At 40.6% G+C, this 16,772-nt stretch overlaps 2 protein-coding genes across 2 annotated transcripts in view; one reads left to right on the top strand and one right to left on the bottom strand.

The window, feature by feature from the left end:
• Nucleotides 1-7,001, top strand: part of LOC115217079 (serine-rich adhesin for platelets) — a 42,457-nt gene extending 35,456 nt beyond the window's left edge. The window contains exons 11-13 of the mRNA XM_029786670.2: nt 2,547-2,633; nt 4,515-4,830; nt 5,706-7,001. Of these exons, the coding sequence (XP_029642530.1) occupies nt 2,547-2,633; nt 4,515-4,830; nt 5,706-5,791 (489 nt within the window). The 3' untranslated portion in view covers nt 5,792-7,001. The remainder of the gene's footprint in view (nt 1-2,546; nt 2,634-4,514; nt 4,831-5,705) is intronic.
• Nucleotides 7,002-8,198: 1,197 nt separating this feature from the next.
• Nucleotides 8,199-16,038, bottom strand: LOC115217434 (thioredoxin-like protein 4B). The gene is made up of 3 exons (XM_029787132.2): nt 15,847-16,038; nt 12,945-13,096; nt 8,199-9,200 (listed from the first exon to the last, which is right to left on the bottom strand). The coding sequence occupies exons 1-3, from the start codon at nt 15,979-15,981 to the stop codon at nt 9,035-9,037; spliced, it is 453 nt and encodes a 150-aa protein (XP_029642992.1). The 5' UTR covers nt 15,982-16,038; the 3' UTR covers nt 8,199-9,034.
• Nucleotides 16,039-16,772: the final 734 nt, after the last annotated feature.

Below are 16,772 nucleotides of genomic sequence, written 5' to 3'. Positions count from 1 at the left end.
GGGGTCTGGGAAGCCAGGAGACTGCACCAGGCTCCAGTCTGATCGGGCAGTGTTTCTACAGCTGGATGCCCTCCCTAACGCCAACCCCTCCGTGAGTGTAGTGGGTGCTTTTTACATGCCACCGGCACAGGTGCCAGGCGAGGCTGGTAACGGCCATGATCGGTTGGTGCTTTATACGTGCCAGCAAAATGGAAGCCAGTCAAGGCGGCGCTGGCATTGGCCACGTTCGGATGGTGCTTTTTACGTGCCACCGGCACAGGTATCACAACTACAATTTCCATTTGATTTTTTGATGTTGATGTACTTGACTCAATAGGTCTCCTCAAGCACATATACATATATTTCAGATAAAAGGTGATTAAAAAATCCAAGCTTGATTTTCAGTCAGCAATCCTGGGAATACCAGCTAACAGAGTGTATATCTGCAGATGGTTTATCTTAAAGAAAAATCTATCCATACAAACTGAAATTCCAGAAGCACCTCTGGATGCTATGTAAAAAGCACCTGGTACACACTATAAAGTTGGCATTAGGAAGGGCATCCAGCCATAGAAATAATGCCAAAACTGACAATTTGGGCCTGCTGCATCTCTCCAGCTTACCAACTCCTGTCAGGCCGTCCAACCCTAGCCAGCACGGAAAACGGATGTTAAACAACAATGATGATGAATGATGGATTCATTTATATTCATGAAATGCATATTCCATGTAGTGTTAAAACAAGGCAGTTGCCAGTGCCGCTGGACTGACTCCTGTGCAAGTGGCAAGTAAAGAAACGCCGTTTCAACCCTGTGCTTGAGGAGATCCATTGAGTCGAGTATACCAACATCAAAAATCAATGGAAACTGCAGTTGCGATCCCTGTGCCGGTGGCACGTAAAAAGCACCATCCGAACGTGGTCGATGCCAGCGTTGCCTTGACTGACTTCCGTGCCGGTGGCACGTAAAAGCACCAATCCGATCGTGACCGTTGCCAGCCTTGCCTGGCACGTAAAAAGCACCCACTACACTCACGGAGTGGTTGGCGTTAGGAAGGGCATCCAGCTGTAGAAACAGCCCTCCTCTCTCTCTTTCTCTCTCCCACACACACACACAGATGCATGATGGGATGCTTTTAGTTTCTGTCTACCAAATCCACCCACAAAGTTTTGGTCAGTCCAAGGATAGAGCAGAAGACATTTGCTCAAGGTGCTGCACAGTAGGACTAAACATGAGACCACATGATTTGGAAGCATCCTTCTCATCCACACAGTTACATCTACACCTATTACCTGGCTAATCATTGCATCATAGCATTTTAATTAATGTGGCACGTAAGAGAACCATCCGAACGTGGCCGTTGCCAGCGCCACCCCGATGGCCTCCGTGCCGGTGGCACGTAAAAAGTACCATCCAATCGTGGCCGTTGCCACCCTCCCCTGGTACCTGTGCCGGTGGCACGTAAAAAGCACCCACTACACTCATGTAATGGTTGGCGTTAGGAAGGGCATCCAGCTGTAGAAACACTGCCAGATCAGACTGGGCCTGGTGCAGCCTCCTGGCTTCCCAGACCCCAGTTGAACCGTCCAACTCGTGCTAGCATGGAAAGCAGACGTTAAACGATGATGGTGGTGGTCGTCGTCGTCGTCCACAGTGTAATCATGACCTATGAATTTGTAAATTCATGTTTTATTGTTCCTTCTCTGCACAGATGCACCTCTCTTCCCTCATCTTGTACTCTTGAAGTTAAGAAGATTCCCGACCCCTGAAGAATTTTCTTAACATTAGAGGCAGATTGTGATACCTTAACCCATTCTTAATGAATCTTTATCTTCTAACTTGTTTCAGTAATTGGACTGTGGCCATGCTGGGGCACTGCCTTTTAAGGGTTTAGCTGAACTGGTCAATATTGGAATTTTTTTTTTTAAAGTTTTAAGTCTTGTATTTATTCCGTTGGTCTCTTTTGCTGAACTGCCAAATTACAGGGATGTGAACAAACCTACTCTGGTTGTCAAGTGGTGGTAGGGGGCCTGGCTCTCCACTGGTTATGACAATTGAGTGTTCCAGTTGATCCAGTCAACAGAACAGCCTGCTCATTAAAATTGATGTGCAAGTGGCTGAGCACTCCACGGTCACACATACCCTTAATGTAGTTCTCAGGGAGATTCAGCTTGACACAGAATGTTACAAAGCTGGTCCTTTGAATTACGAGTACAACTCATTTTTGCCAGCTGAGTGGAGTTGAGCAATGTGAAGTAAGTGTCTTGCTCAAGAACACAGTGCACAGCCAGGAGTCAAACTCAGGCCTTGATTCAAATGCCCTCCCTAACCACTAAACTATGTGCAAAAACATGCATTCATACATACACAAGGGGCTTCCACACAGTTTCCATCTACCCAATCCACTGGTAAGGCAATAGTTGACCCAGTGCTATAGTAGAAGACATTTGCCCAGAGTTCTGTGCAGTGGGACTGAACCCAAAATTGCATGACTGCAAAGTAAGCTTCTTAATTACACAATCATACCTGTGCCTATATGTGTGTATTTTTTTTTCCTTTCTTCTGCAGGTGATAGAAATTTTAACTACATTGTGTTCACAACAGCCATTGGGTGCATCTTGTCTTGTTGAATCTCAATGTCCATGTAACATGGAGGTAAGATAGGTTTTTTTTCTTCTTTTGTGGTCTTATTACTCAAAATGTCAAGAAGGGAACCACTAAGTGGTTGCACAACTTGCTAGAAACAACTACTAAATCTCCATCAAATCACATCTTAACGCCTTAATAATGGAAGGAGACATCAGACAATATAGTAACATCTGTCTTCCCTGCAGGCATGGGTTGGACAGCTTCTTATTTCTTTTTTACCCACAAGAGGCTAAACATAGAGGAGACAAACAAAGGGATTAAGTCGATTATGACCCCAGTGCATAACTGGTACTTAATTTATCAACCCCGAAAAGATGAAAGGCAAGTCAACCTTGGCGGAATTTGAACTCAGAACGTAACGGCAGATGAAATACCTATTTCTTTACTACCTACAAGGGGCTAAACACAGAGAGGACAAATGGATTAAGTCGATTATATCGACTTCAGTGCGTAACTGGTCCTTATTTAATCAACCCCGAAAAGATGAAAGGCAAGTCAACCTCGGCGGAATTTGAACTCAGAACGTAGCGGCAGACGAAATACCGATAAGCATTTCGCCCAGCATGCTAACGTTTCTGCCAGCTCCACTGTTTATATTGGTATGGTTTTTACAGCTGGATGCCCTCCCTAATACCAACCACTTTACAGATTTGACTGGGTGCTTTTTATGTGGCACCAGCACTAATGAGGTCTGCTTTTTTTCTCTCTCTTTTACTCTTTGACTTAACTTTCAAACTTGTGTCAACTGAACGTAATTTAGAAGGGATTGTATCCCCTATGATAGTTGATCACTCCCCACTTTGCCCCTAGGTGTATACTATGTGTTTAAACACTCATAGTATTTAGGATGTCTTGAGGTGTGTATTAAAGTATTCATCATCATCATTATTTAAACTGGCTGAAAGCAGTGAGCTGGCAGAGTTGTTAGCATACCGGGCAGAATGCTTAGCCACACTTCACTTGTCACTACATTCTGAGATCAAATTCCGTCAAGGTTGACTTTGCCTTTCATTCTTTCAGGGTTGATAAATTAAATACCAATTCATTACTGGGGTTCGATGTGATTGACTGTCCCCCTCCCCGACAAAATCTAGGCCTTGTGCCTGTAGTAAAAAGGATTATTTAAACTGTTTCCATGCAAGGTAATATTTCGCCCATGGCCAGGCATGTTCTTACAGATAATTGGAAATGAATGACATTGCTTGTATGATACCCATTCACATCTATTACACCATGTCAGGACAAGGTGACACACACAGACACCAAATCCACTCATAAGGCTCTGGTCAGCCCAAGACTGTAGATTCCATGCAGCAGGACTGAACCCAGAACCATGTGATTGAGAAAACAAACTTCTTACCTCACAGCCATACCTGCACCTACGTATTAACATATATTAAGTGGCTGTGTGGTAAGTAGCTTGTTTACCAACCACATGGTTCCAGGTTCAGTCCCACTGCGTGGCACCTTGGGCAAGTGTCTCCTACTATAGCCTCGGGCCGACCAAAGCCTTGTGAGTGGATTTGGTAGACGGAAACTGAAAGAAGCCCGTCGTATATATGTATATATATATATTGCGTTTGTGTGTCTGTGTTTGTCCCCCTAGCATTGCTTGACAACCGATGCTGGTGTGTTTATGTCCCCGTTACTTAGCGGTTCGGCAAAAGAGACCGATAGGATAAGTACTGGGCTTACAAAAGAATAAGTCCTGGGGCCGAGTTGCTCGATTAAAGGCAGTGCTCCAGCATGGCCGCAGTCAAATGACTGAAACAAGTAAAAAAAAAAAAAGAGTACATTAATAGATGCTCGCATACATACAGGGGCAGGTGGAAATCTCAGTAATTACATGTCCATTCCTTACCATTCAACTGCTCTTTCTATTCCCAGTGTGTGAAATGCTGCGTCCACATTCTGTACCACATCCTTGAGCAACACCAATGTCATTGCAAGAAAGCACAGAGTGCAAAGCTTGAAGGGAGAGAGATGATTTGCAACAAATGCACAGATAGCAACGAGGAGAAACCAAATGTTGAGGACTGCACTTGTGAATATGTCCTTTACGAAGGGGCCTTACTGCTTTACACCATTAGCCAGAAAGAACAAAACTTTTTTGTACGTGATGTGTTGCACAAATACACGATTTTGATCAGTCATTTACAACACCTGGTGGAAATGAATGAAGAAAGCCAGTGGAAAATTGAAGGTAAAGAGAATTCAGTATTTATTAACTAACAGCTTTTCTATAATTGTAGATGTTTACTAAATGTGTTCGTCAACAATGAATGTGACTCGTGTCTGATTTAACCCGTTTGATATCAGTCTGCCTGAGATTACCTTTCACCTTCTGATAGAAAATTCTTGTAAAATGATTATCGCTTTAATAAACTTCCATGATAGTTGTAATAACAATAATAGTAATTCACACTCTATCTCTCTCTATATAAACAATAAAAACAACAGCCTCAACAGTCAGTCGACAAGCAAAGGATGTTGACTGGCTGTAGAGACGGTGTGTATATAGTTTTGAGAAAAAGAGAGAGATACACTAAACAATGTTATTACATTTTTCGCTTTCTCTCTCTCTCAGAATCTACTTTATCCATTGACACACCTTCCCTCTCATTCCCGCACTTTCTCCCTCACACTGAATTAAAATTCTTGTTTTAAAGTAATTTAAATTTTAAAATTTCCATTGGACCTTTGTTAAATTAGCTTAATAGTGACTTACTAAATTCTTCTTTATTTTTAACTGAAACAAAGGCAGTGTATTTCAACAAAAATATGATAATGAAAGGGTTAAAATGATTTAAATTAAAGCTTTCCATTAGAATTTCATGTTAAATTATGTTCCAGTATGACCGTAAAGAGCATGCCTGTATGTTCTGAAAAGAATCAAAACTACACTAATTTTATTCTATATTTCATTTGCCAAACTTCCAATAATAGTACATCTTAGTCTTTCTCCAGTAATATAGACCCCCACTAATACAACATTTTCTATGTTTGGATCATTCCCATGTTTTCTTTTGTCTGTATTTTAGTTAATGAATGTATTTGCTTTAACCTCTCTCTCTTCAGTCTCTGCTCTGAAGGAATTATGGGAATTTGTCATTGACTCCGATTCTTTGACAGAAGATGAAGAAACTGCAATGGAGACAAGCTGAAGAATTCTACACGGTACTTGGATTCTTTAAATAAGGTTGTGCTATCCCCGATCAGCAATGCAATCAGTTTCCAATGGAAGTAATTAGTGACTAACCAGATTTCTTGGGGCCCCAAAATGGGGCCTACTTTGTAAGGCTTAGAAGGAAGCTCTCTGAATTGTTCTGTACTTTACATTTGTTGTTATGATTATTTTTCCACTTCATGTCAGACAAGATGTTATGGTTCAACCCCCCCCCCCCGCCTGACCCTTTTTTTTTTCAGATTGATGACGTCTTTATATTCCTTATAAACAAGACAATTATATAAAATATAGCTATGTAATAATATATTGTATATAATATAAAAGGGACAGGACTTAATGGCTAGAGCATTCAGCTCATTGACGTAGGGACCAGGTGACACTTCCTGTGTCTTGAGCAAGACTTTTCATTTCGTATTCCCCCTCAGTTTTCTCAGCTCGTTACAGCAGATACAGCTGTTTCCCTCCCATCAGCCATCACATCCTAGATGTTCCGCCAGATCTGGATCTGAAGTGAGATACAGCCAAGAGGGTGCCTCTGTTTGCTTGCAACAACATAAGACACCTGGATATTTACGTGGTACATGTTAACGAGCCATACCCACATGCAAGTGATAGCTGGCTGTACATTTAGTGCAGTTACACTTGCACACTTGTCAGTCTGTTTTGTTGCAATTTTAAATCTGCAATCCTCTTATTTGTATTTTTTAGATTAACACACTGAGATCCATTGCCTAATTTTTATTTTCCTTACTACAGTGAGACTCACAGGTCCTTGTACAATTAGTATAGATGGTACGTTAAATATCAAATGTCAGCTACGTATAGTCTCTTCAGAGTAACTTCCTTATGCCTTCTTGAGAGGGGGAGAGAGAGAGAGAGACACCTCCCTGAAGAGGATTATTTTTATTCCTCTTCCCCCACTCGATCCTTAAAGAAACTACTACTTCCTGTCTACCTTGACCCATCCACTCAGCTTCCAGATAACAACTCAGGGCTTCAGGCTAATTACGGTTATGCCTCTGCGTATGTTTTAATCAGTGAAAGTAAACAAGATGACCCCCAACGGCAGCAGAACCAAAACAAAATAATAAAGCATTGTACTTAGAAACTATGCTAAACAAGCACATTGCTGGGGTGGGGATAGGAAAAAAAAGAAAACAAAAAAAAAAAGAAGAGGGCAGCAGCAGTTTTGAGATTACAGAAGTATGTTAAGGCTTATCAGCTGACATTTAGTTTACTCATACGATGTGTAAACATGAGAAATGTAGCTAACGTCTCAAAACACAAAAATGTTATTTATTTACCTTTTTATTAATTTTATTTTTTATATATTTTTTATTTTACTTAAAAAAAAATCAGTATAGTTTTTTGTTTTTTTTGTTTAAGTTTAAAACATTCATCTTACTCCAAAAATTATAAAAAATTAATAAAAAACATTCAATTTAAATGATATATTTTTAAATTAATATTGTTGTTTGTCATTATTTATTTAACCACAGAATAACCTGGGTGTGACTGACTTCAAGTGATTTCTGGTAGTGGAGCCCTGTTTCAGGGGTTCCATTGTTTTGATGAGCGTGGAACCACTCCTTAGCCACTAGGTCTACCCTGACTCAGAGTAGCAGCATGGTTTAATTAGCATATCACAGAAATGCCTCTGGAAAACAGTCGCTCACAGACACCCCCAACAAATGCAGACCAGCTGAGGCCCCTCAGCTGTTTAGTAGCTGCTCATCTAAGAAATGGTATCTCCAGATAAATGCCACTGGGCTCCTGGCGCTTGTTGCCATTTTCTATGGCCACACGCTCTTCCTGTTGCCAACACTCACCTGCTTCCAAGTAGCTCTTTACTCTTTTACTTGTTTCAGTCATTTGACTGCGGCCATGCTGGAGCACCGCCTTTAGTCGAGCAAATCGACCCCGGGACTTATTCTTTGTAAGCCCAGTACTTATTCTATCGGTCTCTTTTGCCAAACCGCTAATTGACGGGGACGTAAACACACCAGCATTGGTTGTCAAGCAATGCTAGGGGGACAAACACACACACACACACACATATATATATATATATATATGTATATATATACGACAGGCTTCTTTCCGTTTCCGTCTACCAAATCCACTCACAAGGCATTGGTTGGCCCGGGGCTATAGCAGAAGACACTTACCCAGGATGCCACGCAGTGGGACTGAACCCGGAACCATGTGGTTGGTTAGCAAGCTACTTACCACACAGCCACTCCTGCGCTGTAAGGTAATATTTCCCTATTGCCAGACCTGTTTTTGCGCCATATAAAATGGCGGTGCCCCAGCATGGCCACAGCTCATAAGCTGAAACTAGAATCAATCAATCAATCATATATATATATATATATATATATTTTAAAAAAGGTTGAATGTAGATTCATCCTTTAATTGGAGTAGTTTCCATAAGATTTCTTATGTTGATTCTTCATACTTCACTTTGAATTTACTGATGTAAATTGGCATAGATATGAAAGGTTATGTAAGTATATTAAGTATATGATTTAAGTTATGGAATGAAGTTCAACAAATTCAATCATATTTTTCATAAATGGAGGAGATTAGCTGTTAATATGGAATAATTTTTTTTATTTATTTCACTATACAATCGTTTTATACAGAAAGATAAATTCATTTTAAGAATCTGAGTAAAGTGTAATTGTTCTTGGAGCCATGTCTATTTTACATACCCATGTAATTCTAAAGTCCTTTTTTCTTTATTTGGTTTTTTTATTATTATTATCATTATTTTTCTTATTGTGCTACTACTGAGGGGTAGTCTTTGACAACTCAGATTCTTAAAATGAATTTGTTTTTCTGTACAAAACAATCGTATAGTGAAATAGATAAAAAATATGATTGAATTTGTTGAACTTTGTTCTATAACTTAAATCATATATTTAATATATATATATGACAGGCTTATTTCAGATCCTGTTTACCAGATCCACTTGCAATGCTTTGGTCGGCCCAGAACTCTAGTTGAAGATACTTGCCCAAGGTGCCACGCAGAAGGATTGAACCTGGAACCTTACAATTGAGAAGCATGCTTCTAGCCACACAGCCATGCTTGTGCATATGTTGATCTTCAAACTTAATTATGTCAGAGCCATGAGATATGAAAGCGGTTGCCAGTAACTGGTGTTGAAGATGACCAAGGACAGGTGGAAACGGATGTTGGTTCACCTGGATGATATTATATGTCTTTGTAAATTAGCTCATATCGAGGGACATTGCGAGGATCCAGGGGGCTTTTCACAATTAGTTTTCCTTTCATTGCTCCTCGAAAAATAACTTCTACCACATCAATCACATCCTGTTTTGTCTTGAAACTGCCAACAAATTTGGTGTGATCCGGTGTTCTAGGAAGTAGAAAATAATATATGTGGTAATATATGGAAAAAACATATAAAAGTAATAGGCAAGGAAATTATAAGCAAAAGACAAAAAATGGTAATGATACAGAATAAAAATCCTTTTCTTCCTCATTTTAACATCCACTTTTCCATGCTCACATGGGTCAGGCAGAATTTATTGAAGCAGATTTTCAATGGCCTGATGCCCTTCCTATTACTAAACCTCACATTCCCAAGCAAGGTAATATTTTCCCATGGCCAGAAATGACTTCACAGAATATTGGAGAAGACTCGGCAAGCCCAAGTAAGACCATAACCTCGTGGCCTATGCCAGGGGTGTAACCAGCCCACTTATGTGTACCTTTCCTTCATTGGACACTAAACTCTGCTTGTGAAGACCTGTTGAGGCAAGTGAAATCGAAATCAAATTTGATGACTGGCATCCGTGCTAGTGGAGCGCTAAGAGTACCATACGAGCTTGATTGTTGCCAGACCAACAAACTGGCCTCCATGCCAGTGGCATGTAAAAAGCACCATTCGAGCGTGATCATTACCTGCGTCACCTTACCAGCACTTGTGCTGGTGGCACGTGAAAAAACATTCGAGCGAGGTTGTTGCCAGTGCTGCTGGACTGGCTCCTGTGCAGGTAGCACGTAAAAAACACCATTTGAGCATGGCAGTTGCCGGTACCGCCTGACTGGCCCTTGTGCCGGTGGCATGTAAAAGCACCCACTACACTCTCAGAGTGGTTGGCGTTAGGAAAGGCATCCAGCTGTAGAAACTCTGCCGGATCAGATTGGAGCCTGGTGCAGCCATCTCGTTCGCCAGACCTCAGTCAAATCGTCCAACCCATGCTAGCAGGGAAAGCCGACGTTAAACGGTGATGATGATGATGAATGACAGTAACATTCATTTACAACAGTCACATTATGTCAAGGCAAGAAGACAATAACACATACATGCACACACACACTCACATATATATATATAGAGAGAGAGATTTATACATATGGGTGGTAAGGTTGAAAAATTCCTGGCTTTCATCGTTTAACGTTCGTTCTCCATGCTAGCATGGGTTGGACGGTTCGACCGGGGATCTGGGAAGCCAGAAGGCTGCACCAGGCTCCGGTCTTATCTGGCAATGTTTCTACAGCTGGATGCCCTTCCTAATGCCAACCACTCCTTGAGTGTAGTGGGTGCTTTTTACGTGCCACCTGCACTGGTGCCAGGCGAGGCTGGCATCGGCCACGGTCGGATTGGTGCATTTTACGTGCCACATGCACGGAAGCCAGTTGAGGCGGCACTGGCTTCGGCCACGATTCGGATGGTGCTTTTTACGTGCCACCGACACGGAAGCCAGTTTCAGTCAATTATGATTTTATTGAAGATATTCCACTCTCAGATTCACACACTTATTGCAATGATCCTCCAGTTTTATCTAAGCCCTGAAAAAGAACTCAGATGGTTGGGCCTCCAACCAGACCCTTAAAGTCAGGAACTTTTCAGCACTCCCTCATATATGTAAGAGAGGTTTTTTTCAGTTTCTGTCAGCCAAATCAACTCACAAGGCATTAGTCAGACCAGTCTTATAATAGAAAATACATGCCTAAGGTTTCAAGCAGTTGGATTGAACCTGAAAGCATTTGGTTGGTGACTGGGAAGCAAATTTCTTACAACAAAGACTTTTGCTTACCAACCACATCATCATTCAATGTCTACTTTTCCATGCTTGCATGGTCCAGATGGAATCTGTTGAGGCACGAATTCTCTACAGCTAGATGCCCTTATTATCACTAACTCACCCATTTCCAAGCAACAAAGTATTTTCCCATAGCGAGACAAGTTTTTCACAGAAGACTAAAAACGAACATTACATTTACAACCATCACATGATGTCTAGACAAGGGTCACACACACACACCCACATAATGGGTTTCTTTCAGTTTCCATCTACCAAGCCTACTCACAAGGCTTTGATTGGCTTGGGGCTAGAGTAGAAGACGCTTTACCTGAGGTGCCATGCAGTGGGACTGAACCCAAACCCACATAGTTGGGAAGCAAACTTCTTAATTACACAGTAACATTTGTACCTAACAAAGACATCAAAAATATTCTCCAACTGAACCAATGAGGGAGCTTCCTCTTGGTTGAGCAATTTGATAAAGATCGTACTTTGAGTCTCACAGAGGCTATGACGAAAGACCGAGACCTCTGGAGATATGCTGTGACTTCGAAGACCCGACAAATGAAGTGAGTTCATGGTTCGCAGGACGGCCTGCTGTGCTCACCTTGGATCATAGAGTGACCTGCTGTTCTTGAGGAGACCTATTGAGTCAAGTACATCAACATCAAAATAAAAATTCAAATGGAAATTGTAGTTAAGACACCCGTGCCGGTGACACGTAAAAAGCACTGTCCGAATGTGGCAGATGCCAGAACCGCCTGACTGGCATCCGTGTCGGTGACACGTAAAAAGCACCAACCGATCATGGCCGTTTGCCAGTCTGCTCTGGCCCCTGTGCCGGTGGCACATAAAAAAAACACCCACTACACTCACGGAGTGGTTGGCGTTAGGAAGGGCATCCAACTGTAGAAACACTGCCAAATCAGACTGGAGCCTGGTGCAGCCTACATGGCTTCCAGACCCTGGTCGAACCGTCCAACCCATGCTAGCATGGAAAACGGGCGTTAAATGATGATGCATGACAAAATGAAAAGTAGCATTCCAAATCCTAACCTTCCCCTTTAGAGCAGAATATACTTCAAACCTGAGTAACAACTCACACTCTAGAAAGCTTGAGTGAAACCCATGATGCAATGCTGCTTCCACAACTGGGAAAGTACTTTTAAAAAACAAAAACATCTTAGACTGTATCCAAAAGAAGACCATTCTCATTATTATCAAGAACCTACTAACTCACACTAGCAGCAATGTAGTTCACAGAGGATCTTTTCGGTTTGAACGGCAGTTTTTTCTAGCGGTGTCATATGAAATTGTCATCCATAATTATGACCCTAGTATCGATCTATTGCATTTCAATCTGTTTTAGGGTTAGGGGTATGGGAAGGGTATATTTTTTTTCTTCTGAAATGTAAATGAACCCAATCTATTTCTTAAACGAGGGACATGTTCATACGGCACAGAATGTTTTTTTTACCTCAATAGATGTCACTGATTGGTTGAAATTGCAGAAATTGAAGAAGAAAAAACAACAAATATTTTACAAACTATAGAATTTTCTCAATAAAGTTTAACATTTTTTAGTTACCTAGAAATTATGTTAAAAAACTGCCGGTCAAACCGAAAAGATCCCACAGAGGTATTGCCTCCTCAGTAACTCTACTACTACTACTCATCAAAGTCAACATCACGTATCCTTCCCACCAGATACATCTGCCTTTCCTCATTTCATAACTCGGTCTGTCTCTCTTCTCAGGCTTCCACCATAAAATTCCGGTAAAATTTTCGTGTAACACCCGCACAATTTTCACTAAGAAAACAAAAAAAAAAAACTCGGATTTTTTGCGTGGAATCAAAGACCCTGACCTCGTAATATGCTGCAAAATTCCTTTCCAGCCTACATTGTTCCTACACTCGCTGGCTTACATCTGTTCGTGTGGAACGTCAACCACAATCAATCTCACAAACCTGTGAAAGGTCATCGGCATTGCCATCCTTCCTTCTGATTAAATGCAACAAAAACAGAAATAATTTAAAAACAAACAAGAAAAAAATCAAGTTAAACTTACTCCCAGTCAACTTTGATATGTTGAGCATTAAAGAAGAAAATAGTTGACGGTATCAACGTAATGTCAAAGTAATGGACATAGATTGGAACACTGTCAACCTCCACAGTATAGAAGACAGCCATGTTACTCAGAGCTTCCATAACTTTGGAAAACTATGGGGAAAAAATAGAAAAGGAAAACATATTAAAACATTATTGTTTAAACAGGATCTTTTCGGTTTGAACGGCAGTTTTTTCTAGCGGTGTCATATGAAATTGTCACTCATAATTATGACCCTAGTATCGATCTATTGCATTTCAATCTGTTTTAGGCTTAGGGGTGGGAAGAAGGGTATCGTTTTTTCTTCAGAAATGTAAATAAGCTCAATCTGTTTCTTAAATGAGGGACATATTCATACGGCACAGAATGCTTTTTACCTCAATAGACGTCATTGATTGGATGAAATTGTAGAAATTGAAGAAAAAAACAACAAATATCTTACAAACCATAGAATTTTCTCAATAAAGCCAAGAGAAAAAAATGTTTTATAAACACATTCTTTTCTTTTACTTGTTTCAGTCATTTGACTGCGGCCATGCTGGAGCACTGCCTTTAATCGAGCAACTCGACCCCAGGACTTATTCTTTTGTAAGCCCAGTACTTATTCTATCGGTATCTTTTGCCGAACCACTAAGTAACGGGGACATAAACACACCAGCATCGGTGGTCAAGCAATGCTAGGGGGACAAACACACACACGCATATATATATATATATATATACATATATACGACGGGCTTCTTTCAGTTTCCGTCTACCAAATCCACTCACAAGGCTTTGGTCGGCCCAAGGCTATAGTAGAAGACACTTGCCCAAGGTGCCACGCAGTGGGACTGAACCCAGAACCATGTGGTTGGTAAACAAGCTACTTACCACATAGCCACTCCTGCGCCTATTCTACCAGTATACGAAGTTTAAAAGTGTTTAGTTACGTGGAAATTATTTTTAAAAAACTGCCGTTCAAACCGAAAAGACAAGAGAATGTTGAGGCAGAGTTTTCTACAGCCAGATGCCTTTCTTAATCCTAATTTAGTTTCTAAGGGAGCTACTATACTCCTGGTATATCAAATGACAAATAGTCAAGACTTTTGTATGTGAAGAACTGGACACAATACGATATGAATAAGATAGGCACAGGAGTGGCTGTGTGGTAAGTAGCTTGCTTACCAACCACATAGTTCCAGGTTCAGTCCCACTGCATGGCACCTTGGGCAAGTGTCTTCTACTATAGCCTTGGGCCGACCAAAGCCTTGTGAGTGGATTTGGTAGATGGAAACTGAAAGAAGCCCGTCTATATATATATGTATGTATGTGCGTCTGTGTTTGTCCCCCCCAACATTCCAGTACATATAGAAGAGCAATATGGAAAGTTAGCTGAATAGGCCAATGTAGTGGGGAGGGGACTTTAATTTTACTCGTGGAAGATTCGATAAAGAGAAGATTTATTTTTAATGCGAATGTCAAGTGTTTCAAAATGTGGGATACAAAGAAAAACTGGAAAAAATGAGATTCTGACTGGCAAAAGAAAAGGAAATTATCTTGGCAGGAGTGGCTGTGTGGTAAGTAGCTTGTTTACCAACCACATGGTTCTGGTTCAGTCCCACTGCGTGGCACCTTGGGCAAGTGTCTTCTACTATAGCCTCGGGTCGACCAAAGCCTTGTGAGTGGATTTGATAGACGGAAACTGAAAGAAGCCCGTCGTATATATGTATATATGTATGTGTGTGTATATGTTTGTGTGTCTGTGTTTGTCCCCCAACATCGCTTGACAACCGATGCTGGTGTGTTTACGTCGCCGTAACTTAGCAGTTCTGCAAAAGAGACCGATAGAATAAGTACTAGGCTTGCACAGAATAAGTCCTGGGGTCGATTTGCTCGACTAAAGGTGGTGCTCCAGCATGGTCACAGTCAACTGACTGAAACAAGTAAAAGGCACTGCTTAAATACAGAGGTCCCGGTGTATCTACATAACGATGCTTTTAGAGTGCACACACGTTAGGGGCTTAATTTTAAGGTTGGGGGTTACATAGATGCGTCGAGACCTCTGTATTGAAGTTGTACCATTATCTTATGCGATAATTCAGGGGAAAAGATAATAATTTTAAACAATATTATACAGTAAGAACACGAGTAAAAAAAAGAAAACCAGTAAAAGCCAGTGATTTTCAGGGGATGGGAAAAAGGCGATTTCATTGACCTCAGTACTCGGGTATTGCTTGTTTTACCGACCCCGAAAGAATGAAAGATAAAGTCGATCTCATCCGTATTTGAACTCAAACTGTAAAGTGCCGGAATGCCACTAAGCATTTTGTCCGTTTCTGTGAGAAATTAACCCCACAAAGTAACAGGGGTTATTATTAGGCTGTCGCCTTCATGGTTAACCCAAAGATTTTGTGTAAAAGTGGACTTACTCCGGGCGACATTTGAAATCGGATAGTGGATTTCGCTGTCACTACGAGACGAAGACGCAACTACGAACCCACAAGGAACCTTCTATGCCAGTCATGGACAACCTTCGGTCCGCGGGCCTTTCTGGATGACACCCTTAAAGAAAGATTATCTTGGATTTCTCTAGTAGCGCGGCTCGCCAGATCATGAACAATCTCATGCGGCCTTAAGGTTGCCCAATCCTCTATGCAGTCACACGATTCGTTAGTAATAGCAGTCGAATATCCTTAAAGTCATACTCTATTGTTTTATATACAAGAAAGGAGGTATTCAACACTGTAATTCTAGATATACTAAAAGAGAACGTCACGGAAGGAATGCCTTTCATTTAAGGTCTAACATGGGGAGAAACAGCAAAAACTTTATATTTCGGTCTTAAGCAAACGGTGAAGTAAAGTTTAAAATGTTCACTTACGATATCATCTATTTTAATGCATTCGAGATCGTCCGCTCGCCCAAAGCGAAGGACAAGGACTTTTTCTCGTGTATCTAAAATAGCTCTGTCTATTTCTTCTTTGGTTTGTAAACGGGGAATGAGAATACCTGCCATCCTCCTTTAATTAAAATCTTACTCAATTGATGAATGGAACAGACGGTCGCTTACAACCACAGAAATATGCCGCACGAACGTTTTATATATATATATATATATATATATAATATTAAAATTAATCAAGGGTAGAAATTGATATTTATCAATTAAAACCAGTGGTCTAGCATATTGAAAAAGAATCCGAAGATTAAAATATTTATATATACCAATTAAGGACTGAACACGAAAAGTGGACAGTCAACATGCTAGATATAGACGTCAAATCGCCATTCTCCACAAAGATTATGTTCTCAAATCAATCAAATCAATTGATTTGAGAACATAATCTTTGTGGAGAATTGCGATTTGACGTCTATATCTAGCATGTTGACTGTCCACTTTTGTCTATTTTCATAAAGCTTCCCGTTATATATATATATATATAATATATATAGTGTGTGTGTGTGTATGTATGAAATAATATATTTTTTTAAAGTGTATTTTTCTCGAATGGTTTTCTTAATATAATACTTGACCAATTATTTGGCAGGCTGGAGACCGGAAATATCCCGGATTTCTGAATTTTCCGGAAACAGTCTAAACGTATACTTGAAACAAATTATGAAAACTAAAGAACTAAATTTTATTCAACATTCAAATAAATACACATCTAAAGCTGGGTCTGTCTGATATTTATTAATCCACTAGCAGTATCGCCCGGCGTTGCTCGGATTTGTAAGGGAAATAACTAAATAAGCATTTTTGGAGAGTTATAGCCAAAAAAATGCATTAAAAATGGAAAAAAAATT

The sequence above is a fragment of the Octopus sinensis genome, linkage group LG11 (assembly GCF_006345805.1).
Source record: "Octopus sinensis linkage group LG11, ASM634580v1, whole genome shotgun sequence".
NCBI lineage: Eukaryota > Metazoa > Mollusca > Cephalopoda > Octopoda > Octopodidae > Octopus > Octopus sinensis.
This window is presented reverse-complemented; position numbering and strand designations above follow the sequence as displayed.

Excerpts from the sequence above, each read along its gene's own strand:
- LOC115217434 (XM_029787132.2), bottom strand. The coding sequence starts at position 15,981 with ATGGCAGGTATTCTCATTCCCCGTTTACAAACCAAAGAAGAAATAGAC. Across the intron at positions 13,097-15,846 it reads GCATTAAAATAGATGATATC|TTTTCCAAAGTTATGGAAGC; the intron begins GTAAGTGAACAT and ends TTTTCCCCATAG. Across the intron at positions 9,201-12,944 it reads CATATCAAAGTTGACTGGGA|AACACCGGATCACACCAAAT; the intron begins GTAAGTTTAACT and ends TCTACTTCCTAG.